This window comes from Seriola aureovittata, chromosome 6 (assembly GCF_021018895.1).
Source record: "Seriola aureovittata isolate HTS-2021-v1 ecotype China chromosome 6, ASM2101889v1, whole genome shotgun sequence".
NCBI lineage: Eukaryota > Metazoa > Chordata > Actinopteri > Carangiformes > Carangidae > Seriola > Seriola aureovittata.
This window is the reverse complement of record NC_079369.1, coordinates 8,411,182-8,438,283: the sequence shown is the minus strand read 5'-3', so window position 1 is coordinate 8,438,283 and position 27,102 is coordinate 8,411,182. Positions and strand designations below refer to the sequence as shown.

Genomic DNA, 27,102 nt, shown 5'->3' with positions numbered 1-27,102 from the left:
CTATCAACGCTGAAGGCTGCTGTGCACACAAATGGTCACAGTCCAGCGCATCTCCAGTTAAGGAGCTGAGCTGTGTCGAAGGTAAGACAGCAGACATCACTGAAGATGTAGTTAACATCACAATCCTCCAGACTGAAGTTAGAACAACACCACACTCTGATGAGCAAGTTCATCTGTAGGTCCAAGACACATAGAGCGAGAGAGAGAGAAGCTAGCGCTAGCTGCTAAGCTAAAGTAACTAGCTGATCTGAACAGCATGTAAACAACTAAGCAATTAGTGAAAGTCGCTAAAAGAAGCAGAGAGCTCTGGGTGCTGGGTCGGAACTAGTGTAAGTTTAAATGTACGGCAGGTAGTTAGTCACTCTGACGAAGAAAACAGCAACATTAACTGTTTCAACAGAGCAGCATAAACTTTACCAGTAACAGAAAACTACAGTTACTGAAAGACATTTTACCACAGTAGAAGTAAAATCACTGTGTGAAAATGTACTCTGATAAAAGTATAAAGTAAGTCAGTTAAACTGTCTCTGAGTAAAAAATGTTTTGTGTTACATTTTAATGGGAAGAGGTAAACCATGTTACATGGTGATAATAATAATATATGATGATAAAACTGTTAAAGAACATCTTTAGGCTGCCAGGTGAATCAGTTCACAGGTGAGGACAGCACGAACATCAACCAATTCCAGTCAGGCTCGTTGCAGCCTGTGCATCCAACTGATAATTACTAATATACACTCAGTTGGCATTTTATTAGAAACATCCAGCTGAAACTGATGTAGTCTAATACGACAGTCCTGCAGTAAATTCTAAATGAAGATTATAATATTCAGTTTTTATAAAACATTTTTTAGACAGTTGTTGATTCAACTGTATGATATTTTGTATGCTGGAACAGCAGCAGATCAGTGAAGTAGAGGAGGCTGATGAGGAAACAGGTGCACCTTCAGGGTTTTAGGTGAGGTTTTATAGTGATAGTGTGATTAAATAAACACTGTTATGGTTTAATTGTAAATTACTAACTTATATATAACGTAACCATGGTCCATCTATACTGATGTTAACTTGTAAGTTATTATAACACCTTTGTTCTGGAGGGGTGGCGGTGTTGTTGTGTCCCTACCAAACCTGAGACCAAACCTATTTTTGTCAGTGTGACCGACTTGTTGCATGGATGCATTGCCATGATATTTCATCTGGCACATTTATCAGGTGAAAATTTATATTTGTGCAGCACTTTGGTTCATGACCAAATACATGCAAAACTGATTACATTCATCAGCCAGTATTTTGTGCATATATTTAGCATACTGTAGCATTGAAAGATGCTGGTAAGGCTTAGTTTAATTCAACATAGACTTGTGACTCCTACACACACTCAAAAGTCTGTGTGGAGAGGAATTAAACTGGACCAGGATGCCATAATCTAACTCTGCTCTTCTGTCCTGTTTTTGTAGATGCTTGTGGTGAAAAACACCTAGACAATGTGGAATATGTTAATATAGTGAACATATGTAGTATATCAATTTCATTGGTTGAATTATATTGAAATATAACCCAAATATGAAGGGCTAAGAGGAACATAGTAATCAATCTGTTGAGTGGTCATGGATGAGATGCTATTGGGTGTAGAGTCATAATAAATACTTCCTTTACACAGTGGAAATGCTACAAACATTTCAGTGTGTTGTTGCATTTTCTGAGCTTGAAGATTAAATACTTGTATTACCTTCACAGTGAACAAAGAAAAGAAGTATTGTCATCAATCCATTTTTTACACAGTATACCAGTCTGGTGTGAGAAGTTTTGATTCGAACCCACACCTATTTATATTAGCTGGAACATTATAAATATTCTATAATTTATGACTGAAACAGTTTATAGTAATTCTGGTGGCACCATCCTGCCGCCATAGATGCGCTGTCTAAACAGATGCAGACACGAAGAGTTCCCTGTTCATACAGTAGATTATACTACTACATAACCATATCAAAAAAGGATTTACACTGTGTCATCATGGACAAGATCCTGGTTGTGAAAACACTTTGAGTCATCACACACAGGTGCTTTGATCAAGGCCAGTGGCTCCCTAATTAGTGGAGCAGCTTTTATCAAAGGGAACTGGTAACAGACTCGAAGGTCTCATAGATGTCACCGAGGCCTTGGGGCGTAAGGAGGCTAGAACTTTAGGTCAGGGTCATGAGAGGCATGTGTCCTGATGGCTTTATTGTGGCAGTGAAAGGGGCTGTGTTTTGGGGATGAGGAGCAGCTCTGCTCTGGTCCACTGGTGGTAGCGGCGGCGGTGGGGGAACCGTTAGAGGGGACTCAACAAGTGGGGAGCAGAGATGGGAGAATGGGAAGTAGACAGCTGCACAGGGGTGAATAGGAGGTCCCTTTGTGTCCTGCCAACAAAAATCTGTGACCAATTATCTGTGTCTGTCTCTCAAGGGGGAATTCTTGAACACTTTGGGTGGGTGCATAGAGAGGATGCATAAGGGGCAGTTGTGGGAGAGAAAGAGCTGGCTGCATTGTTGGTGGTTTGGGAGCAGGGTGCTACATTCGTTAGTTACAGATCTTGTCTTTTTTAGAGGCATTGCAGTGAAGACAAAGCATTTCTATTTACATTTTAGGTTACTAATTAACAAAAAATGCACATAAAATTCAAGAAAATGTTTGGCATTCAATCCAGTGCATGCAGCCCTAGGTAAACCCAGTAAGAATGTTTTATTGCATCTCCTGCTTGTCTATTTTAAGCACAGGAAAATAACAATTTGTCCCACAATTGCTGAATTACGCTTGCCTGTGCTCACCCCCGACCCCACTGAGAGAGCTTCCTATTTGTGTGGTTAGATTTCCAGCTATGTGAAAAGTGTGTCCTACAGAGAGACGGGGAAAGTGGTTGAGAGAAGGGAAGTTGGGCCCATGGATGGCTTGTAAGCCATGTGTTAGACATTAAAAGGCTAATTACAGTTTTAAAAGCCCCATGTTTACCGCTGAGAAAAGCCTTGTTAGGTATATTTTACTGTCTCCCCTGAAATTATTCATCCTTGACAAGCTCAATTGACATTATCATAATTACAAATGTGATTGCGGCTTAATCGTTCCAACCACTGTTTTTTAAGTGTCTGCAGCGGAAGTCAGTTAGGCTCAACTGTTCCTCACTGACCATTCATCAAAACAGGAAAACAGGATACAGGATAGTTGTCTTCTTGTAATGGCACGCTTGAAATGAAAGCTAACACAATAAGTTAACACAGGTAGGCCTTCTTTTATTGTTGCCATTCATCATTTCCTGTTGACAGGTGAGCGGAATAAAAACAGGTACAAATAAGTAGAGGTTCTCTTGTTGATGTCTCTGGAGTTAAATATGAAATAGTGCTGCAGTGTGTTTGTAGGAAGAGGATAAAAGCATGTTGTGAACTCTGCCCCAGTCGTGTGTTATTGCGTAGGTATAGAATAACTCTGCTGCCGCTGACCCCGCGACCACCTCTCTCCTCCAATCCCACATGGTTGCCAATAGTGATGACTCCGGTTGATCTTCACCTGTCAAAGCAAAGCTCTGACTAAAGACTTGCAGCTTGAGGAGAGGAAAAGAAAACAAGAAGAAAAGAACAAATAAGCCAACAAGCGGCTTTGTGTATACCTCAAATCTTTTCTTACGAAAGGGGTTTGAAAATAGTGCTAAGATTTTCTCATGCTTGAAAAAAAAGGTGTGAAAACTTAGAAATGGCTTATTTTATAAAATGGATCTAGGACCTAAACTTAAATTATAACTTAGTTTGCACATTTTCAACTCTGTTAAAGTTTTAATCCTTAATATTTCAGTCCTGCTTAATTAGGCGACACTGATGGTTACCATAGTAACATGAAGTATGGTTTAATACTACAGCAAACACTCAATGAGCAACTACTTTGTCAGAAACACAACAGAGGAGCAACTGTTTACCGTGCAGCCAAACAAACTCACTTTGTGTCAAAAAATAATTGCAGCAAGTTTTCCGCAGAACACTAACATTGGTGACCTTGCTGAAGAGCTATGCAGCCTGTCATCTGCAGCTTAACATCTAACAGCTCACTCTGATGACTCCATGCACAAGTTTCAAAATGACCTGCTGTCAAAAACTTAAAATTATAAAAATGATTTTGACGAACAGAATCATTTTTGATGATGTGATTGCTTCACAATAAACGGCAGCCTGTTTCCGTGAGTTAGCCACAGCAATGTTTGGCTCGCATTAGCATAAACACTTAATACAGCTCTGACATTGCTTACATTCTGTGAACCAAGACTAAAACCTTTGGTAAGACAGCTTTTAGCTTTTATGCTCCGCGCTGAGAACCTGAGAGAAGCCGAAAGTGTTGAAATCTTTAAACATAAACTCAAAATGGACTTCTTCAGCCCGGCTTTTTATTAAGTATAGCTTTTAGGAATAACTCACTTTATTTTATTCTCTTATTTTGTTGTGTATGTTGTAAATTGTATTTCATTCTATTTTTATGATATTTTGTTTTTTATATTATTATACTGGTGTTTTCTTCTGTCTTTTAACATATTTGTTGCTTTTAAAATCAACTTTCCTGTATCTCATTGTCCGCTTTCTTATTTGATTTGTGTTTTTTTTTTTGGTTTATCAGTCATCTACGAAGCACTTTGAACTTGGCTTCACTTGTATTTGACAGGACATTTTTGCAGTGCATTGTTTCTGGTGAATGTGTGAAGGCAATTTGAATCCAGCACAGGAATGGTGGACCCTGCCATTAACTAGTATACAGAGAGGTAATTACTGAATGTGAATACAGTAAGTTGGAATGGCTATTGTTGAAATGCTTTGATAACTAGTATAAAAAATTAGGTTTGATTTAATGAAAATCTTAGGTATTATAACTTTATGTTTTTTAACTGTCTTGTCTTCATGTGAATTCACCCAAAGGTCTAAACTTACCCTTTCAGTGCCTTCAGCAGTTTGAAAAGGAGTGAAATGCGACAAGTCCTAATCAATCAATCGGCAGGCAGCAGGAGGTTGGCATTGTTTTGCATTTCTTCAGTTTGTTTCTTCCTGGGATTTTTCTTCTCCTGACAGGAGGTGCCGCGAGCATACCAACAGTTGAAAGAGGAGTCACATTCTTTCAGCAAGGATTCCTCCATCCTTCCTTTGTTCAAAGTTTGTGTTTGTTTCAGGGGCTTTCCTCACCTTGAACTCTTTTTTTTCGTAGATAAGTAGACTTAACCAACCACAGACAGGGTGAGGCTCAATAACTGCCTCTTTGGCACAAAATTTTAACCCCTGAGATTTGAATGATATTACCAGATATTATCACTGTTCTTGAATTACAGATGTGCGGCAGGAATCACTTGTTTCAATTTGTTTACCATATGTGGTCACATTCTGTTGTCATAATGTCAGGCCAGAATTAGCATGTGGGCTATTTTATTGGCTTTTCACAATTACCCATGTCATGTGGTTTCTGTCAGAGCAAAAGTACAATGAAAACTTTCCGTGTTTATAGGGGGAACAACTCTCAGGAAACTTGATTGAAGTTGTCTGACTTAAAGAGAGAAGCCCCCTGGTTAAAAGCCACTAAGTCCTCAGTTCTACTTGACTAGCGTCCGACCCGCTTCCCCAACTCCTGGAAAGATGGGAGTCAAAATTCCAGCCAGTGTATCCCCCTCCTTGGCAATCTTTTTAGAATTAAAAGACAAATGAGGTCCAAGATCCTCTCTCTAGAAGTTCTATTTGTCTTGTATAAAGGTTAAGAAAATAACCCCAAGTCTTTACCTTAGCGTGGGTCGGGGTCAGCGGAAGGAGGGGGCTGGGGCTGGAGGCTGTGTATTCATCCACAGGTCATTGTTACAGTAGAAAGTAGCATGGGGGCGATCACAATGGAGCTGCAGGGTGAGCAGACTCTCCTCTCCTCTCTGGGTTTGTTCACAGTGAGAGATCTGCAGAAAGCTGTGGGGCTGAATGTGGAAATTGAGGCTACCTGTTGCATGAAACAGCTCAGGCATTATGCATGCTGCTGGCCTGCCACCCTCAAGGGAAGGAGAGTGCAAGCTGCTGATGGAGACTTGGCTGTGGAGCCTAAAAGCACATCTGGTACACGTTGTGTGGACTACTTTTTTTGTCTTAAAAGTGCAGATGGTCTTGAATTGCTTTAAAAAAAAAAAACAAAAAAAAACCTCCCCATTCTACAAAAAATAACACAAAAAAGAAGAACCTTGCCCTTACCTTTGGGGTTTTATTCTTGCTGGTTCAGTTCCTAAGCTGTTACTGGACACAGAGAACCTGTATGGAGGTGAACAGAGATACAGCTGCAGAAGTTAAGTCTGTAGAATAAAAACCAGTAGAAGCAACAGAACCACATTCAACCAGTTGTTCTCTGAAGAGGTTATGTAATAAGCCCCAAACAGGTGATGTATGCTTGGGAGGAGCACCAAGCTGCGGCCTGGCTCCTGTTGACATTGGCTGTGTTCTTCGGGGCCCGTCTACAGGAACGACACAAGCCTGTGTTCAGGCCTCTCACCTCTTCTTGACTATTTCCAGTCCTTTATACTTTTTAGTCACTCCACAACTGAGCGCTGCGTTGTTCATGACAGGCTTGTAACAAACAACCATGAAAATATATTTTAAAGTAATAAGAATGCACAATTAAGCTTTGTGCAGGCTCATGCAGGCTTGAGCAAACAACCTGACTTTCTTCTGCATTAGCCCACAGCACATGGAGCTTTTCTGGCAGTGCCCAGTGTCTGTTGACTCACCAGGGTGCACCTTGCCAGCTATTCATACCTTCCTCCCACTCTCATTTTATTTCTCCAGCAAATCAGTCAGTTAGCCCGCTAACCAGGCCATCAGCCAGCCAGCCAGAAACCCAGATGGGAAAATCAAGACTAAAACAACAGCTTTGACTTCAGTCCCCCAAAACTAAAGATGATCTCTCTGTCTTCCTCTAGTAATGAGATCTATCTATCTATCTATCTATCTATCTATCTATCTATCTATCTATCTATCTATCTATCTATCTATCTATCTATCTATCTATCTATCTATCTACTAATCATCTGATTTTGTTAAAAAAAATTGTGCTTTATTGCAATTTGGGTCTTATTGTTTTGACCATCTTTTCTATCAGACAGGTTGTAAACAATATATAAGACATAAGTGAAATAAAATGTCAATGCAATGTCTGCCACTGTTAAATCTAACTAACAACATAAAGAAATAGAAGATGCTAACTGCGCTAACTGTCCTGATATGTCTGCTATAGTCGCTGATTTTGGTGCACAACAGACTCCTCGTCTGAGTCTGGGTCTGACTGAGGCTCAAACATGTGACTGAGCCTCTCCAATGTTTCCTCTAACTCTATCCATCTTGATGCACACTGCTCTTTCACCTGCCAACCTAGCCAGATTTTTCAATTAGGAAGTAAGTGTAGATGTGCTACCAGCCCAGTTTTCCATTTTTTTTTTTTTAAAACCATGTTAAACAAAATATAAATTATAGCAGAGTATTTTTGTAGTTGAAAACATGTCTGGAGAGGAACTTTAAATACTGTACATGGATATAATACATAAATACAAAGATATATCTTCAGTTGTGACCTAACACTGTGCCCATCTCTGCACACAGCTCATGGAAAAGTGCTCTGCTCCAGAGTGGACAGGCTGTCTACGACGTCTGTTCCAGTGATGAAGGCCATGATGATGATGATGATGATGATGATGATGATAGTGATAGTCATGCAGACAAGAGGTTTGTGCATCCATTCCCCTGGAGAACCATAGAAGAGCAAAGATGGGCTCCCCCCCACTGCTCTAACCCCAGACTGAAGCCTCTGTCTGGAATGCAATCTGCCTGCCATCTGCAGGCCTCCGTGGCTCTGTTTGATATTCAAACAAACACCTGTCAAAAGTCCATGTCTCATCTCACATAGCTCTTGGAAATTGGCAAAAATCTCAACTTCTTCCTTGCACCAAAAATGGAGGGGAAGAGGGGCAAATGTGGGTTTTTATTCCAACCATCTGTGCGAGCGTTAAATATAGATTTTTATTGAAGGCTCATAGGACTAGTTCTACTTTCCACTAAAATGTCAAAGAATAATAGGCCATTCAAGGTGCTACATTCAGCGAGGTGTTTGCACAATAAATTATTTCAAATTCAATTTGTTTTTTTCTTCTTAACATCAGCTGGCACTGCTGATTGAACTGTGGGTGTGCAGTCACGGTGTAATGATGCCAGGAGCTTTAGAGGATGTTCTCAGATGGAGGAATAGTCATGGAGCCTTTGTACAAAATCTATCCATGTCCCCCCTTCCTCCTCCTACTCCCTGCTGTTTTCCACATCTCTCTCTCTCTCTCTTTCTTTCTTTCCTTTTCTCTCTCTCTCTCCCTCACTCATATTGAGATGAAGGGTCTGTTGTAGGATGACAGGGCGCTGCTTGGCAGCCATCCAGGCCCCACATCTGCCTGACTGCTGTTCCTCTCTTTCTTTTCCCCCAGCAGCCCCCAACAGTATTGGTTCAGTTGTCAGCCCATTTCAGGGTCTGTCTCAAGGTCTGCAGATGTGTTTCTCAGAGCAGCAATGATGGACTCTTGCAGAGATCTCTAGTGTGAGTGACTAATGGCGCGGAGACATCTCTGAAGGCATTGAGGAATGGATTTATCCAATGTCATTTATCAAACTGCCTGTCAATGCCAATATAAATGCCTGATGGAAGGCACACATTCACCTCTGAGTGGAACCGACTCAGTTACTCCACAAAACGGGTTAAAACCTGCAGTGAACACAAGATAAAGTCTGTATACAACATTTGAGAAAAAAGGGTTGTGTTCGTTTTAATGTTGAAGATAGCCGGAACGGACTAAAGCATGCAAAACCACACGCTCCTGCTAAATCCTGAAAAAAACTAAACAAAACAAAAAACACCACAACTTTAAGGTGAGTGTGAAGAATAGTTATTTTGGTGGAAGACATAAACACATGTAGACAAGAATACAGCAACTTCAAGGCCACCTGGTTTTCCCATGTCAGTGACTGTGGCTCATACAGACCATCTGTGAAGGATGTATAACTTTTGTTCTCCTCATCTCTTGACTTGGAAGGATTTTATAGACAACCTTGAATTAGTAACTTACACATTTAAATTTATCATAAAAGGCAATGGGACATAAAACAGCATCCATTAATCATCCACACTGGGTCAAGAATAAAGGATTTCCAACTATTTAAATATTACCTGTGTGCCAGTGAGAGGACACATTGATAGCCGGGCACGGCGTGTTCTTGTCAGTCCAAATGTAGAACACTGATCAGAGTTGTGGGATGTATGAATCTGTGAGAAGGAACCAGATGCCAGAAAGAAGGCATTTGCTTTTTGTGAGAGGAATTATAAAATGTTGCAAGACTGATCCAAAGAACAGTGAAATACAATTTTTTTCTTTTCTTTTTTTTTTGGGTGGGGGGGCAATAAACCAAGTGCGAGTTTTATGTTGATGCTCTAACTGGTAAAGGGGGAGAGATACAGGGAGAGGGAGAGAAAGGTAAAAAGGAACAAGGAACTGACAATTAGGGACAACTAATCACCAAGTGTGTAGCCAAGCGCATCCCCCCACGCTGGTGCCAGCGCTTGCACTGTGCTTGAACCTGCGCTGAATGCCAACGGCAGATAATTATAAACCCGCAGGGCAGGCCTCCTCTGTGCAGAGGGAGGGATGGAGCCTCAGCCAAGCCTGAACTCCTGACCTTCTTCACACACCAAGCGTCTGTTGTGGGCTTCGGGAGGTGCAAGATGGGTCACAGCAAGCCGTGAGGCAACTGGGAGAGAACGAGAGAGAGGGTAGAGGGAGGGAGAGAGGTGGTAGAGGAGAAGGGTTGGGGAGGGGTGGCCGGTAGAAGGAAGGGGGGATGGGTCAGGGACACGGAGCAGGGAGGGTGAGGTGGGGGATGGAGGGATTTGAGGGAGGAGGTGCTCACTGGAGGGTCACTTTTTTGTTGGCATTCTTTGGCGAGCGCTCCTGACCAATCAGAGGGGAGAAGGAACTACTTGACAAATCAGAGTGAAACCTTCAGTGAGAGAAATCCCTTTTGTTATGCCTGTTTGGTTATCTCCTCTCACTTTATCAGCATTCATTAAGTGGGGAAATGTAGTCTGTTCAATGCCTTTGTGTACAAAGAGGAGCCTTTGTTTGAGCTTGATCATCTTTTAAAGTTTCCTTAACTTATCAGACATTGTCATGCCTATCAACAGCTAATTATTTAAATCCTTCATTCTTAATAGTTTTCATGTCCTGATCTCCCTTATTGTGAACCCATTAATGAAGGAGTCACGCTCATAGTTTAGGTAACAGAACATTTTAATGGCAGTAATGGTTGAGTTGGTTGAAACATTTAACACATTTCTCATAAAAAAAAGAAAAGAAAGACATGTTATTTTCCAGCAAAGTAATTAGTCATACTACATGTTACTTGACTTTTGTTGCTCAGTCCAGCTCCATATCCACAAGTTACATTTTATAATTACATCTTATATGTATTTTACCTGTGTAGAAAAAGAAAACAAGATGTTGTGGTTTAACAAACAGCCAGGCTGCAGTTTGGATGTGTTGACTATCAGCAGTGAACATAACCTCATCCCCAATGACTGCATTAAGTCCTATCCTAACCCTAACCATGGTGATTGCTGAATGTAGTGTGACCCCAATATACAATATGTAAATAACCTTTTAAGTTATAATAATAATTATTATTATTTCAACTCCAGTTCCTGTACGTAGTGGGTAGCCACTGGACTAGTGTGTAAACTGAATGCACAGAGACCAAACTGATATTAAGCCTCCATCAAAGTACCACAAAGATTATTAATGTCGACCCCTAAATCGTCTGTGTAAAGGAGCATTATTGGTCTTTTGTCATTGTGTAACTGATGATGAAAAATAGTCATGCATATACATATAACATATTGTTTTTAATGTGGTGTTTAGGTCTATAACTCAAATGCAGCTTTTATTATATTGTTTTTATTACATACATGTAGTTCTGGTTTGTCAGGTTTTATCCACTTTTATCTCTTCAAAGTGTTTTTTTTTTCATTTCTTCTGCAGTCAACATCATGTTGACGTTCTTTTCATTTATCCATGTAGACCAACTATGAAAAATTCAGAGTGAAAATAAAATAGTAGGTCAGTGTCACTGAGACCCACAACACAGCAAGGTAGAGAAAATACTCCAAATAAAATAAGGGGAAAATAATCTTGACTAGAGTCCCAATCTTCATTTTCCCATCTTCTCTGTGAAGTCAGAAATGTCGGCGGACCACCTCGGCTCATCTGGCCTCCTGCTCTCATCATGAAGATCTTCTCTCTCGCGTTGCACTTTGCCAATTTCCCATGATTGAATGTAATTGGGACCAGATAACCCCCCCCCTCTCTCTCTTCAGGAGTCTTTGATCACTTCTGACCTGGCTCCAGTTCTGCTCTGACACACTGGCAACCATTTCTTGGGTGGTTTGTGATTGCTCGCAGACAGACAGTGAAATATATTGAGTATTGATGTGTGAGCCTCAAAAGCCGACTTGCTGCAGGGAATATTACAACTTGATTCTCTGTGATTGTGAGAGGTTTTGCAACATGTTATCTCCCATCCGAGAACGCATCTGTGTAATATACCAGTGTGAGTTATTTGTGTAGAGCTGTTTATGCATGTGTGCGTGCATTTCATGAGTGATTGTCTTGAGGGAATAGAACAAGATGTGCACAAAGATTCCCAAATTCGATTCAGGAGATTTGTAAATCCTGTGCAAATTACTGTTGCCTCGTTCTTTTCTCCCTGCCGTACTCCTCTTTGAAACTCGTCTTCTGAGGCAATCACTCCCAGATGGAGAATATTAGATGTAATCACTTCCATTTGCCGGCTCTTTTACTCTCACTGCGAGGTGACATGCCGTCTCCCTCTGACATCTCCTCACAATGGACAATTACAGAGCACTCATCAATCACTTTCAGTGAAGAACTTTGACACCCAAAATCTGGTAGAAATCATCTCGTTTGATAACCTAGAAAACTCTACAAATCCGCTTATGTGCATGATAGTTTCGTATTCTCCTCATTGTGTGTGAGTGTCCCTATCAGTGCTATTCTGTACGGGCACTTCAAAACTGTCAAGTGCACTCACTTCACTATAGCTTTCATGAGCCCTTCACCTATAGTGCAGAACGCATACATACTGGAGGAGCTGCGTTTGATCCGCTGCTTAATACAAATACTGTGTCAAGCGTATTGGCTCCGCTTTAAACATAGCTATGTGTTTACAGCCATTCTGCTGAGCGGAAGCGTTTTTTCAGTCTGCCATATGGAAAAGCTGAAAATCACAGATGAAGGAGAATGACATATGGAATTTGAGGTGTCCACCTCTCTACCTACAGACTTTACACATTTTTTTTCTCCATCTCCCTTCATGTCAAACCCTCTTCATCTGTCCTTCTTTTTAATTCAATCCTTTTCCTCCCTCTTTTGCTCCTCTCTCGCCCAACCACCAAACCTCCCTCCTCTCCCATCCACCGTCACCTCCTACCATCCCTCTATCTCTCTTTTTCTCCCTCTCTTCCCTCTATCCTTCATTCTCTTAGACAGACAATAAAGCAAACTTTTCCATGGCTGACCTGCTATTCACCCCTACCTCCACACCATCCCAAACCACAGACAGAGGGTGAGTTACAGCCCAAGATCCAATGTGGTGCAGAACGGTCCTGGATCCTGGGCCAGAATCTGGGTCCCACAGGGCTTTCGGCTCCCGTGGCCAGTCGACTCTGTTCTTCCCCGCTCTGCTCAGCGCTGATGGGGTCACACAGACTCCAGACATGCACACACCACTCACATCACGGTCTCATCGAATGAAATTCCTATGGATTCGGGAGGAATAAAAGGAAGAGAGATTCGGGGGGGGAGAAGAATGTTGAAATGAAGTAAAGAGGAAATTCTGTTTCACTGAGAGACCTGCAATTGCACTTAGAGCAAAGTGACTCCTCTCACATGTTTCTGTTCTTGAGAAAGAAGCGGAGCAAATTTTGACATTCATCTAATTTTAGGCACGTGCTCCTTTCTGCTTTTCTCACGACCCTCATTTGACACAGCCACATCACTGACCTTTGGATCTGTCATTTGGCAAGCAGAAATTATAGTTCATGTGAATCAGATGTTACAGAGAGGAGACTGAGTGCTCCTTCAGTGCCTGGCAGCTCGGCCAAAGGAGGAGCACCTGTTTCCAAATAAATCTTCAGATAAAAATGATATACTGCAGCTCGATCATATGTCTGGAAATGTGGAAATCTGATTCCTTGTGCATACATACTTTTTTTTTTTTTTTTACTCCCACTTGAATTCTTCATCTATCGCCTCAAGTTATAAGTTCCCATTTTGCGCTCCCCTTATCTTAAGTAAATCCTAGAATGCAGGATTTAAAACAGAGGCCAGAGTCACATGTTTCTCCAGCCGCCTTCATCTTGGAGAAGCTGCAGAGAATTTTGACCCCAGGGTCCCGGGCTTGAGGTGGAGGCACAGCCAGCCCTACTAGTGGAACCATGAACCGTGTCAGGTCATGTCAGCTCTCTGCTCAGCTCCCCTTACTTGAATGTAAATAAAGCCAGTCTGGCTTGGTTCCACACCACCAGTGCTACTTGCCTTCTACACCCTCTTGTCTCTATAGTGAATATATAACTGGATTCAACTGCCAGCTAGCTTAGCTTAGCATAAAGACTGGAAAAAGGAGGAAACAACAATTTTTCCTCTGTTCAAAAGTGAAAAATATCTACCTACCAGCACCTGTAAAGCTGTTTAATTAACATGTTAAAGCTTAAACGAAAACCCATGTGTAAAATGTCACTTTTATTTCCCTGCTTGTGGTATTTGTGTAAGCTAAGCTAACCAGCTACTGGCTGTGGCCTTATATTTAACAGACAGTAAAAATGAGTTGCATCAATCTTTTTCATCGAACTCACCATTAAAAAGCAAATAGAAGCTGAACTTTTCCTTTTAATGCAAGTAATATATTGTGTCCATACTATATTGTGATCTAGCAGGATCTATGAGGCCTTTTCCGAGGGAAGCAAAATCCAATTCAAACTTTGCTTCATCCCCAAGGATAACCCATTTTAACAGGAGACCTCATCCCAAAGTAAAGAAAGAGGAGAGTATAGACTGGGTCCCAAGAGGTCATAAATTGTCAAGGCAGACCCAGTTTGGGCAGGGAATTGAGTGCAGGCAGAAGCTCCCTTAAAGAGTCTAGTGGTCTCTGTTTCTCCCAGAGTTTAACCCTCTCACCTCTTCTCATTGGCCACTCTTTTATTCAGTAGGTTGATTTATTGGAGTTTACAAGGGAGAAAAACAGGCATAGCACAGCCATCAGCCTTGCCTGTGATAAATGACCCACACTGCTATCTTCATCTTAAGTGGGACCTACAGTTCCAATGGGTGAGAAAGGGTATGTGTGTGTGTGTGTGTGTGTGTGTGTTTGTTGACCTATGTGTAAATTAGAGTCAGGTTTGCATTTTTTGCATACAAAGTGCTGATGAGAGAGGAAGATATGGCAACCAGAATGTGATAACTCATAAATATCTGCGTCAGTGACAGAAATTTGAGTGAATAATCATTTTATGCTTGTAAAAAAGCATAATCAACACATGATGCAAATATTTTGATACAAATCTTTTCACTACCTTTCACTATTAATTTATAGTTGCCGCTCCTTCTCTGTCTCTGTCTCACCAGGGTCCCCCCCTATCCCCGGTTCTGCCCCTGGCTGCCCCAATGCAACACAGCCCCTCTTCTCCCTAAATGAAATTCTTTGGAAAGTCATTTTATATCACCCTTTGACTGTGCATTGAACTGTAAAACCACCCCATTGGAAACAAAATAAAAGGATAGGAGAGGGAGAGAAGGGGGGATGGGGCAAGGAGGAGAATTATAATTCTTTGCAGGCCTTTGGTATTAACCCAAACACCAGAGCTGTCAGCAGTTCAGAGAGGGAGGTGCGAGGGGCAAACATTCAGTGTTAATTGGCACTTTGTAAGCTCTGAGCCTTCCTTTTGTGAGGGAAGTGGAAGAGAGAGTGAGTGAGCAAGAGGAGGGAAGAGGAGGAGGAGGGCGGGTGGTCAGCAGAGGGGGGTGAGGGAGAAAGAGAAAGAGAGAGAGAGAAAGAGAGCGAGAGAGAGAGAGAGAGAGAGAGACAGCTCTTGTTCTTGTAGGTTTGTTGGGCCTTGTTGAGGGTGTTTACGGTTCACTTCTTATCCTTTGTTAATTGGGCGTTCTCTCCCCCAGTGAAAAAAAAAAAGAAGAATTCATGTAACCCCCAGCCTGCCACCCATGCTCCCTGTGACTCTCCCCACCAGCCTGATCAGCAAGGGAGGGATAAATGGCAAGAACATAACGAATGGATTGTCCTGTGAACGTCATTAAAGGCTTACACACAGACAAATCTCTGTATATATTTTATCATATGAGATGCAACTGAAACCTTTCCGGCTGTGAAACCATGCACATAACCTAGGATTGTTTCATTTTTTTGATGTTGATTTTGGACAATTACAGCTGCCAATTGTTCTGTCTTGTTTCTGCAGGTGCCAAAATATCAAACAAGAAAATGCTCTGCAACTATTTTTAGGAGTTGAAAGTGTTTTTTTCTGCAAACCACGTGGGTGTGAAGATCCTGAACATTCCCCCCTTAACTTTATCTGATGCCCTCTGTGTTAATGCTGATACAGAAGAGCAGCAATAGAGCGATGTCAGACCATTAAGTACAGGATGTAAAAACACCCTGTCTGTCCTCTTTGTGGATCCTCTCCTTCCGCCGATGTGTTTGGAGTTATCTAAAATAATTAGAGAGAAGAGATTGGCAGACACAGAGAGAGCGAGAGAGGGGGAGAGGGAGAGAAGGAAGGAGAGAGAGAGATAGGAAGGCACCTGTCTTTGAAAGAGAGAGGGGAAGGGTGGAGGGGTGGGGGGGGGGGGGTTGGCATGAGGCTGGTGCACCCTGCTTCACAGCACCTCTGGCCTCTTTCTGTCTTTCCCTCTCTCTCCCACTGGCTGATGTAAACAATAATAGTGCCAGTATTGAAAGGACACAGGTGTCAACCATTGTACTGCTCTGAATGGACCTGGGGGAAGGAGGTCAGGGGTCACAGGGCCACCTCAGCCACCTCTCACACCCACAGTTTTTATTCACACTGACGCTTCCTTTCATAGGTTTTCATCCCCCCCTTCTCTGTCTCTCTCGCTCACTCTCTCCTTTTGTTATCATAGCTCAATGTTTTGTGAAAACTTTTCAGAGGTCATGCACAAGCTCGGTATTCAGGAAGATTAACATTCTTTTCAAAATTAATCACCTCACACAACTACGCAGATCAATGGCTGGTTTCAAGTTGAAGAGCCAATAAATGGATGTAATTTGATTTTAGGTAACATTTACACTACAGATAATTTGATATAAATATTTATTGCTTTTTTATCAGTAGCTTAAATATCAGTGCCTGCATTATACAGTATGTTCACATATTCATTTTATTCAGTAACATCATGTTACAAGCTACTATTGTACATACATATTTCATACATGCTTCAGTGTTGCAACTCAGTAAGTACTGCAGCTTTAAAACAATATCAGATCATTGTGAAATGGTTTACAGTAGGTTATTTAGTGAAAGCATTTAAGGAAAAGTTTGAAATTATGGAAAATATGCATATTCACTTTCTTATCAAGAGTTAGATAGGAAGATTTACACAACTCTCATATCTGTCATTTAAATCTATAGCTGGAGCCCCTAGCCAGTTAGCTTAGCAAAAAGATTCAGCACCTCTGAAACTCACCAATTAATACTTTATATCTTGTTTTGTTTTTTTTAAACTTGTACAAAACAGAGGCATAAACAGGATAATTTTCTGTTTTAGGTGGGAGTTTTGTGCTTGACTATTTCTTATCTGGGACCAGTTGCTTGGCAACCAGCAGGGACTACAGCATGTAACTAGTCTTTATGCTATGATTAGGTAACTTTTACTGCACAGACATGAAAGCAATATCAATCCTCTCATCTACAGTAACTCAGTAACAAATCAAATATGTGCATTTAACAAAATGTTGCAATATTCCTTTACTGACTAAACATCTTTATTAGAGAACAGAACAGTTGAGACAAAAAATGATAGTAGATGGATGAAGCTGGATAATGATTTGTGGAGCAGGGCTCTTTATGCTCAAAGAAGTAGGACAAGGAAGAATCATAAAATGGGACTGGTGCATGATGGTTGAGGTGTACTGTGCCATTTCCATGGATAGGTAACTATTTATGATCCGAAACATGACATTTCTGCTGCATCAGCAAACTCTGTGGGCAAATATAAAACTGAGGACATACTCAAGACTATGTGGAAAAGGTTTATAGACATATTTTACATGTCATTTGATTTTACTATTGTAGCACACACAGAGACTGTCTTTCTCTATCCATCAACATGGAGATGAAATAATATGCTGTATCACGGATATTAAAGCAGAATTCAACTTCCATTACAAACCTCTGTAAGCATTGGCCCAAATGGCCAATCAGTCTGCCACCTTTCAAGTTTTATGTGTAGTCAGTAAAGCAGCCAACCTCAGCTTTGGTCTTGGCCTTGACTGTTTGCAGCCATAATGAAATTGTTTGATGTTGATATAGAGGCCAGTCTAAACCCTGGGGAAAACCTCCACGATACTGAAGCAATAGGACAGCTATAATGTAAGTATGTGGTTTAATTGGCAGCATGCGTGGGTGTTGATAACAACTGAGAAGGATAATACAAATATATGGATGGATGCATCAAGGTTTCAGTGTTTATGCTATACTGTATAGGTGCATTTGTGCGTGTGTGTCTATGTGCACGTGTGTGTGTTTATGTGCATGTGTGTGTGTTATAGTCAGTGTTGTGGGTGGATGCTCCTCAGCCTATAAGATTCATGGAGATGGAGATGCTAGAGAAGGGTGAGAGGATTTATTACCTAGCATTAGGAGCACTAATCTGTTGCAGGTGTTTCTGGCTGTTCTCCCAGGCCATGCAGGCTCTGCTCCCCAGGAGGCCCCACCATTTTTGTATGTGTGTGTGTATGTGTGTGTGTGTGTGTGTGTGTGTGTGTGTGTGTGTGTCACAGAAAAAGACACAGAAGGAGCGGGAGGAAGGGAGAGATTTTTTTTCTTTCCACAACATCTGCAGTGAGATTATACCATCTTCAAAATCCTCTCAAATCATCAAGAGTGTCAAGACAGAAGATGCATTCCAATGGCTTCTCCCCGTCAGTCCTATCAATCCAAGCAACACAAGAAAACAGCAGAGTGCCAAGTTTTATTACAGATTCAAGGCCACTTCTCACTCGGAGAATCACTTATATGTATCCAGGAGAAATTGCTTTTCTTTTTGTTTACCAACTTTTCAAATCAGACTATAAGATTTAGTCAGGCCTTCTTTCTTTCTTTCTTTCTTTCTTTCTTTCTTTCTTTCTTTCTTTCTTTCTTTCTTTCTTTCTTTCTTTCTTTCTTTCTTTCTTTCTTTCTTTCTGACAATGACAACTCACTCTGGGTATTCTGGGTATACAGTAGAAGAAAACTGCTCTATCAGCAGGGTACAACCTATAGGGTGTATTACAATAAAGAAAAGACCACCAGGATGGATTGAGCCAACAGTTTCATGGGAAGCCTGCGGTGCTTTTGGAGATGATGAGCAAAGACACAAAGGAACCCACTGAGAAAGTGCTGCTCTGTAGGAAGTCTGCAACGCCTACTGTGGCCTGCTTTGGAAAGATGAAACTAAATGAGAAGAATGGAGATGGGGAGGAATCCAGGGGTGGAGAACAGTGAAGACAGGAAAAGGAACAGGGAGGGTTAGGAGTAGTATGCTGATGGGGGTTTAACATGCATTAAATGAATAAATAAAAATGAGGTAAATCTGTGAGCACAGACCCTGCCATTTTCTTTCAAGCACAGACGTTTGTATTTGAGACCAAAAAATTCAAACCAGTTTGCTATGAATGCATGATGCTCTGCCATTTCAGATCTTTTCGCAATAGGGAATGGACTTCACTGGTTGTTGTGGATAGGAAGTAATCTCACTTCACTACTTTAGTACTACTGCCCTCATGTGGACATTCAAAGCATTGTTCCATTCAGGTTAAAACCTCTTCCTCAGTAAGTATGGTATTGAGGCATGACTGAATGTTTTAATTAAATTAAATAAATCTAAGTTTGGATGTTCAAAGATTGTTCCAATTAGTCTTAATAAGCATTCAACTGATAATGCTTTAGTAATCAGTTGTTGCAGAGTTTATAATTGTTCTTTGTGCAGTGAATTTCCTTTTGGACCTCAGTGAAACTGGTTATGGGGTGTCCTGGTGGCCTAATGTTTAAGAAACACACTTTATACCCTGATCACAACATCTCAGGTTTGAGTTCGAGCCAGGGAACCTTTCTCTCCTCGTTTCCTGTCACCTCCCACCTATCCTGTCAAATAAAGGCAAAAAAATATGCCACAAACTCATCAGACAAATTGAATTAACACAACTTGAATTTCGTTTTTTATTAATCCTGAACGGTATCCAAAAAAAGATCATATCATGATTATTTTTGACAGATATTGCAATATCATTTTTACTAAAAAAAACAAAAAATTAAAAAAATGATGATGATGATGTGATTTTTGTTTGGGCATGTACCAAACAAACATGTTACCTTACATCTGGAGAATATGATTTGTAGGCCGGGCGTCTCTTTAGCACCACAGTGCTCAATTTATGGTATGTTGTGACACTTTTTTACCTTTATCAAAAAAAGATTGCAGGTTGTGTAAGCTGGATATTGCACTTGGCCATATTGTGATTTTGATAATATTTTTTATTAATTGTACAGCCCTATTTTCTTTTTAATGAACAAAGAAACTGGAAATTAAATTAGTTACAGTTGTAAGATGCAGAAATTAGAGTGGTATTATGTTTGCATTCAAAAAGTTTGATTAAATCACTGAATTTGAATTTAATGAAGCAATGGAGTAATGTCCCCTGAATGACTTTTTGAGTGTACCATGTTTGTCACTTTTACCACAGAGGTTCTGTAATGTGAAAAGTCTGATGTTCCAACCACCACTGAATATCACTTGAGGAAGAAGAAGTGTCTCCTGTTCTTCAGCATCTTCCTTTTCCTGGTGTGACTTGCAGGCAGGACATTCTCCCGCTGTGTCGTCTTTTGAGTGGTAAAATAGGTGTTTTTTTATTGAATTTGCACCTGATATCTGTTGGTGCAGTAGCTGGTGGTGGATTGCACTGTCCATGACCGCTGCAGACAGGAACTAACCCCTTTTTAATCTCTTTGAGGTAGGCCATGAGGAAACAACCCAAACCATGAGCTTTTCTCCCCTGTGGACTTTATAGAACTGGACCTCTCCCAAAAGCAAGATGAGGAAAGGAGGACAAGGTCCAGTTTGTTATATATAGTAACCTGATCCATTTGCCTGTGAGGTAAATGATTTCCCAAATGGAAAGTTAAAGATTAGGGCAAAAAATCTGGGTGAACCACAATATCAAGGCTAAATTTGGGAAGTGGATCTATACTGTGTATATCCTTACATTATAAATATGATGCCAAATCTCTAATCCTATTATATAGATAGATAGACGGATAGAAATTCATGATATGTCCATGTATTTGATTGAAAAAATGTATAACAGCACTACAGATAAATATTTTTCATGGATCGTATTTGTAGGAGTTCTGGATGATATAACTTGTGGCAGAAGGGATCCAGTCTTTGCTTAGATTCACAATGTGGGTGAACCAAGGGTAGAAGAGCTCTGGCTGTCTTGTAGCTCCTGTAATGATGATGTTCAAGGCTGCATCTGTGGCAGGGTATGCTGGTACATCAGTGACTCCCCTAGGATACAGAAAAAATACTTCACTTAACCATTGTGGGTACCACAGAGTAAAATCTACACAAATAATATTAATGATGCCAGATAAATTTGCATATAGATTTAACCAACCTGACTTTCTCCATGGCAGAATCAGTATCAATGAGCCCCAGTGTACATATAGAGATGGACACATTACTCTTCCTCATAGCTAGCTCATGGTAAAGGGCCCCAAAGAAACCGTTCACCGCAAATTTTGTTGAGGTATACGGTGCCACGAAGGGACTGGGCATTTTACCTGTGAAGCATCAGATACTATTAGAGCCAGCTGTTCCAAGACACTTTTGTCAGTTGTGAAATATAAGACTCTATTGTGGCCTTTTTTGGGCCTCATTTAAAAATGTCTGTACTAATAGATTTGATGTCAACTAGTGTCTACTGCACATATAAGTTAAGAACTTTCGTGGGGTTGAGGTAAGAACAAAATTTAAACCTCAGCTTGACGTCCATTTAGTAGGTGTTCTCGAGCGTTCAATCATATCACATGATATTCCTCAGAAGATGGAGTTTTATACCAAATGTAAAGTAGTAGTTAATTTTCTTCTGAGCACTTCAAGGACTGGTAAAAAAAAAAAAAGTGACACTGGTCCTTAAAATGCTTAAAAATTCCAATCTGCTAATGAAGTTCATGTGATTTGATCAAAAGATCCAGAGCAGCTACAAAATAGACCTTGAGTTATCATTGTTTTGCCAACGGCAAGTTCAAAAATGGACATTGAAACTTCACATTTATCAACATGTTTTCAACATAGTTTGGTTTATTCTTTATTTTCGTTTTTCTTTTCCTTTGAAAGCACTTTGTAATTTTGTTATGAAACGTGCTATAAAACAGAGTTAATATATATATATGTATAATATATGATATATAATGATGATGTAATCAATACATGTTTTGTAGTTTGCTGTTATCAACAGGTGTATAAAGATCCTGTGACAAACCTACCTAGAAGTGATGAAACAATCACCAGTGACCCTTTGCTTTGCTCGAGGGAGTCCAAAGCTTTCCAAGCCATCTGAATATAGCTGAAGAAATTCACCTTTTCAAAAGTACACAAACACACGCACGCACACACACACATGCAGAGATCAGTGCATTTCCCTCATTTAATGTGCTGATAGACCATCAAAATGCTGCATTACCTTCATCAGCCACCTGACGTGTTCGACATTTCCCTCCCACATGCTGAAGGGGCTCGGGCCAATGTGGTTGAGAACCAGGTAATCCAACCCTCCAAGCTTTTCCCGAGCAAAATCTACCACTTTCTCGGGGTCTGACTCGCTGCCCATGTCTGCTGCTATGTAAAGTGCTTTCTGGGCTCCCAAACTCAAGCACTTCTCTGCCACCTATAAGCAGAGACCAGAAGGAATAGTTTAACTGTGCAATGCAGCTGCAGAAAAGAATATAGAAAACACCTTTGACCTTATACTCATACTTCAACCAACTGAAAATATTTTTATTAACTCTTTATTAATTCTTTATTATTGTTTTCTGTCTGACTAGATTCCTATGAATATGACATGGTGAACATAGAACGCTTCAACCAAGTGGTAGATGATGCATTCATTGGTGCATACGTGTATTCGTTTTAGGCTTGATACCATATACAGAATGTTGTAAAGTTCACTGACCTGCTGTAACACTTTCTCCCTCCTTGCTGTAATAACTAACTGGGCTCCAAAGCGGGCATAATGATATGCCATTTGTTCACCAATGCCCGTACTGGCTCCAGTCAGCAATACCCTGGCACCTCTGAGAGATTCTGGAACAAAGTCACACAGTTTTTATTTGATACACACCAATGGATAGACGATACACACAAAAAGGTAAGACATACTCATAAATGGTATCACGACAGATGCAACACTGGTATTAGGTATTTGTGCCAGTAGATAAAGAGATAATGAAGTAAATATTACTGTGCATATGTTAATCTTACATAAACATATGAATTTAAAGTTTCAAAATTGAACTTGAGCAAACTTGACTTGCAAGAATCTATGTTTGTAAAATGTACTCAAATCAAATGTCAAATTATTTTCTTCATTAAGCTACAGTATCAGGTTTGGTAGCAGATTTTTTTTCATTGGGTGATATAATGTTGTAATTGTTGATAACTTTATGTGCAGACACCACCCCCACTGACTCAAACCATATCATTTCATTACTTGTGGAAACTCGCTTGTACACTGCATCCTCACAATGTGGACAAATGCTGTGCTCTCTCTCTCTCTCTCTCTGGTAAGGCCTCAGTCACAAGGGGAAAGCATGTCAGATTATCACCAATTACTCGCTCAGTTTGTGCTTCCTTTCCTAAATTTCCCCAAGGGAAACATAAAACTTTCATAAACCTCTTTATTGATATACAGCTTGTTTGTTCAGTGCAGAACAGTAGGCATGTATGGCATCCAACCACCCAAACAGTCACATGATAAGTTTACACGGTACATATTGCAGTGTGGACCATGTAGTTGCGGCAGCACGGTCTCAATTTTACAGGCCACACTGCAATGTGGAGCTTGTAGCCCATGATGTGAGTATACTTCAGAATTTTGAATAATTTTAGACAGTTTAGTCTGTCCCTGCAGCTGAAAAACACCCCCATAGCATGATGCTGCCACATCATGTTTCACTGTTGGGATTGCATTGGGCAGGTGATGAGCAGTGTCTGGTTTTCTCCACACATACCGCTAGAATGAATGCCAAAAAGTTCAATCTTGGTCTCATCAGACCAGAGAATCTTATTTCTCATAGTCTGGGAGTCCTTTATGTGTTTTTTGGCAAACTCTATGCGGGCTTTCATATGTCTTGCACTGAGGAGAGACTTCCGTCGGGCCACTCTGCCGTAAAGCCCCGACTGGTGGAGGGCTGCAGTGATAGTTGACTTGGTGGAACTTTCTCCCATCTCCCTACTGCATCTCTGGAGCTCAGCCACAGTGATCTTTGGGTTCTTCTTTACCTCTCTCACCAAGGCTCTTCTCCCACGATTGCTCAGTTTGGCTGGACAGCCAGGTCTAGGAAGAGTTCTGGTCGTCCCAAACTTCTTCCATTTCAGGATTATGGAGACCACTGTGCTCTTAGGAACCTTGAGTGCTGCAGAAATTCTTTTGTAACCTTGGCCAGAGCTGTGCCTTGCCACAATTCTGTCTCTGAGCTCCTTGGGCAGTTCCTTCAACCTCATGATTCTCATTTGCTCTGACATGCACTGTGAGCTGTAAGGTCTTATATAGACAGGTGTGTGCCTTTCCTAATCAAGTCCATCCAGTTTAATTAAACACAGCTGGACTCCAATGAAGGAGTAGAACCATCTCAAGGAGGATCAGAAGAAATGGACAGCATGTGAGTTAAATATGAGTGTCACAGCAAAGGGTCTGAATACTTATGACCATGTGATATTTCAGTTTTTCTTTTTTAATAAATTTGCAAAAAGTTCTACATTTCTGTTTTTTTCTGTCAAGATGGGGTGCTGAGTGTACATTAATGAGAAATAAAATGAACTTTTTCGATTTTAGCAAATGGCTGCAATGAAACAAAGAAAATTTAAAGTGGTCTGAATACTTTCCGTACCCACTGTAATTCCACGAATGACTCCCTGTCTCAAATCAGCTATCCCCAAAACATTGTCAAGTTATATCAATTAACCCTCCTGTTATGTTGCGGGTCAAATTGACCCGTTTAAAGTTAAAAAATTAAAAAAAAAATAGTTAAAAGTATTTTTTGGGTATGAAACTTCTTCTGCTTGGCTTAATAAGTGTAATCGACATATAAAATTAAAATGGTTCATTTCGAATATTTGCAACCCCCCCCTGCATGTTTATATTACATAGATACTGTTCGGGTCAATTTGACCCGGCAGTCAAAGTGGAGGCTAAAAGGGGTCAAAAGTGTCAAATACTATTTGTTTCTTTGCAACTGTGAGACATATTTCACCCCAATCACACACACACACACACACACACACACACACACACACACACACATCCTCTCCCTATTCTCTACACCTCATCTGTAAAGTGCGAGAATGCAGGTGATGTTATGACTTTTGACGGGAACCTTTTCTGTTGCCGTGGGCAAGCTCCACCCACATTGAGTGGACACTCAACATGGGTTATGTATGCATATGTAGCTACCAACATTACATTCTGTAGCTACATATGATATACTCTCTGTCAGAGCTTTACAAAATGAGCAGCAGAAGTAAACAGGTGACAACCCTGGAGGCTCTGTAACTCATCTTTGATCATGACAGTGAAATAGTGGAGGATTTGTCTGAAGATGAAGACCATCTTGAGGTCAATTCTGAGTCTGATGATTCTGATTATGAACCAAATGAGGAAACTGCTATTCATATTCCTCCAAGCAAGACATTCACATCAAAAAATGGTGAAATACAGTGGTCTTCATCTCCAAATATACTTCAAGCAAAACTGTCTGCAGAAAACATAATAAAGACAGTGCCAGGGCCCACTAGGATGACAGTGACTCGTGTGACAGACATCAAGTCAGCTTTTGAGCTGGTCATGCCCAACTCAATACAGAAAATCGTTCTCGAAATAAAAGTGGAAGGAGCAGGATAAAATGCATTTACATGCATATCTGGGGGTCCTCATCCTGGCTGGGGTCTATAAGTCAAAGGGTGAATTAACAGCCAGTCTGTGGGATGCAGAGACAGGCAGGGCTATATTTCGTGCCACAATGTCCCCGGAGACTTTTCATATTTTCTCCAGAGTAATCCGATTTGATAATCGAGAGACAAGGGCTGTCAGACGAGAGAGAGACAAGAGAAAAGCCGGCAGCTATTAGGACAGTGTGGGACAAGTGGGTAGAGCAACTTCCACTACTCTATAACACAGGCCCTATAGTCACACTGGATGAACAGAAGAGGTGTCTCGTGTTAATTTATCAACATCACTCCATAAAAAAATTTAAAAATGTAAAATAAAATTTAAAAAAATTAATGTCATGTAAAACTCTTGTATTTTATATGTAGGTCTTTCCAAAGTACATTAAAAAAAGTTTTAACATGCATTTTTAATGAAAAACGAGTGAATTATCCTCATTGAACCATGATCTGTGAGAGGTAAAGAACACCATTACAGTAATATTGATTGAAATGGTTAGTAATGGAGTTAATAATGAGATATAAACAATGTTCATTGGGATTTTTTGGTTTCTGACACTTCTGGATAATTAAACATGCCCCGGGTCAAATTGACCCGGGAACATCATTGCTGTTCCTGAGAAACGAACATAACAGGAGGGTTAACCTCTGTCAGTAAGCTTAGAATCAAATAACACTGAACAAATTCATGAAGAACAAACATTTGCATATTTTTTGCCAAATATCCAAAGGAATGCATGCAAATAATTTCCTGAATGTCAGTTTGTAAAAATCTACCTGCCCATTATTTGATGGTTAGTTTTGATTTTCTTATCTGTGTGGTCAGGACTGTGTTATTTTACATGAGAGCTGGTTATTTCATTGTGGGGGCTTTCTTGCTGTGATTTTATTTTGAGAGTCTAAGATTATTATTATTTTCTTATTATTTTTACTACTATTGTTGTTTTTTCTTAAAGAGTTTCACAATGTTTTGTCAACCAATAACACTATATATTAATATTACCCCCTGTAGGTGAAACACACCATTGCCAGTAGGCAACAACTCCAAGTCTGCAGATGTTAAAGTGACCAAATACAAAAATAAAATACTAACAACTATAGGCCTATAGACAGAAATGCCTATACTTTACAAGAGCATACATATACAAAGACTTTTATATTGCAGCTGCATCTGTCTTACCTGGATTGAAACTAGGTGCACTCCACTTGACGGCTATGAAGGCAACACATATACTTGCTAACAGGATTTTTGTGAAAGTCCCCATGTTATAAACTTGTACTTAATACGTAATTTTAAGCGATAGTGAGACCAGACCAGACCTTTGCACAACTGCCTTGAACGGGAGATAAATGAAAACCAAGTACTATTTATGCAATTCTCCACCCTCCATTTCTCCTGACATTTGTAAGGGGGGCGTGTTGCTCAGATAAAGGGTTTATTGAACTTGAAAGACCTGTCCTTCTTCCCACATAGAAATAGCAAAATTATGCTTATTTGGTATCTTAAAAAAAAACAC

At 40.5% G+C, this 27,102-nt stretch overlaps 1 protein-coding gene and 1 long non-coding RNA gene across 2 annotated transcripts; one reads left to right on the top strand and one right to left on the bottom strand.

Annotated features, from left to right (window-relative positions):
- The first annotated feature begins 17 nt into the window (after positions 1–17).
- Positions 18–15,422, top strand: LOC130171212 (uncharacterized). Its single transcript, XR_008828100.1, has 3 exons — positions 18–81; positions 7,626–7,748; positions 15,305–15,422. It is a non-coding gene; the product is annotated as an uncharacterized LOC130171212 (long non-coding RNA).
- Positions 15,423–19,567: 4,145 nt separating this feature from the next.
- hsd11b1la (hydroxysteroid (11-beta) dehydrogenase 1-like a) lies at positions 19,568–26,993 on the bottom strand. Its single transcript, XM_056378264.1, has 6 exons — positions 26,766–26,993; positions 22,596–22,726; positions 22,107–22,310; positions 21,910–22,003; positions 21,039–21,204; positions 19,568–20,929 (listed from the first exon to the last, which is right to left on the bottom strand). Exons 1-6 carry the CDS (start codon positions 26,848–26,850, stop codon positions 20,746–20,748), a joined length of 864 nt encoding a protein of 287 aa, XP_056234239.1. The 5' UTR covers positions 26,851–26,993; the 3' UTR covers positions 19,568–20,745.
- Positions 26,994–27,102: the final 109 nt, after the last annotated feature.

Excerpts from the sequence above, each read along its gene's own strand:
- hsd11b1la (XM_056378264.1), bottom strand. The coding sequence starts at position 26,850 with ATGGGGACTTTCACAAAAATCCTGTTAGCAAGTATATGTGTTGCCTTC. Across the intron at positions 21,205-21,909 it reads GATTGTTTCATCACTTCTAG|GTAAAATGCCCAGTCCCTTC; the intron begins GTAGGTTTGTCA and ends GATGCTTCACAG. Across the intron at positions 20,930-21,038 it reads TCTGCCATGGAGAAAGTCAG|GGGAGTCACTGATGTACCAG; the intron begins GTTGGTTAAATC and ends TCTGTATCCTAG.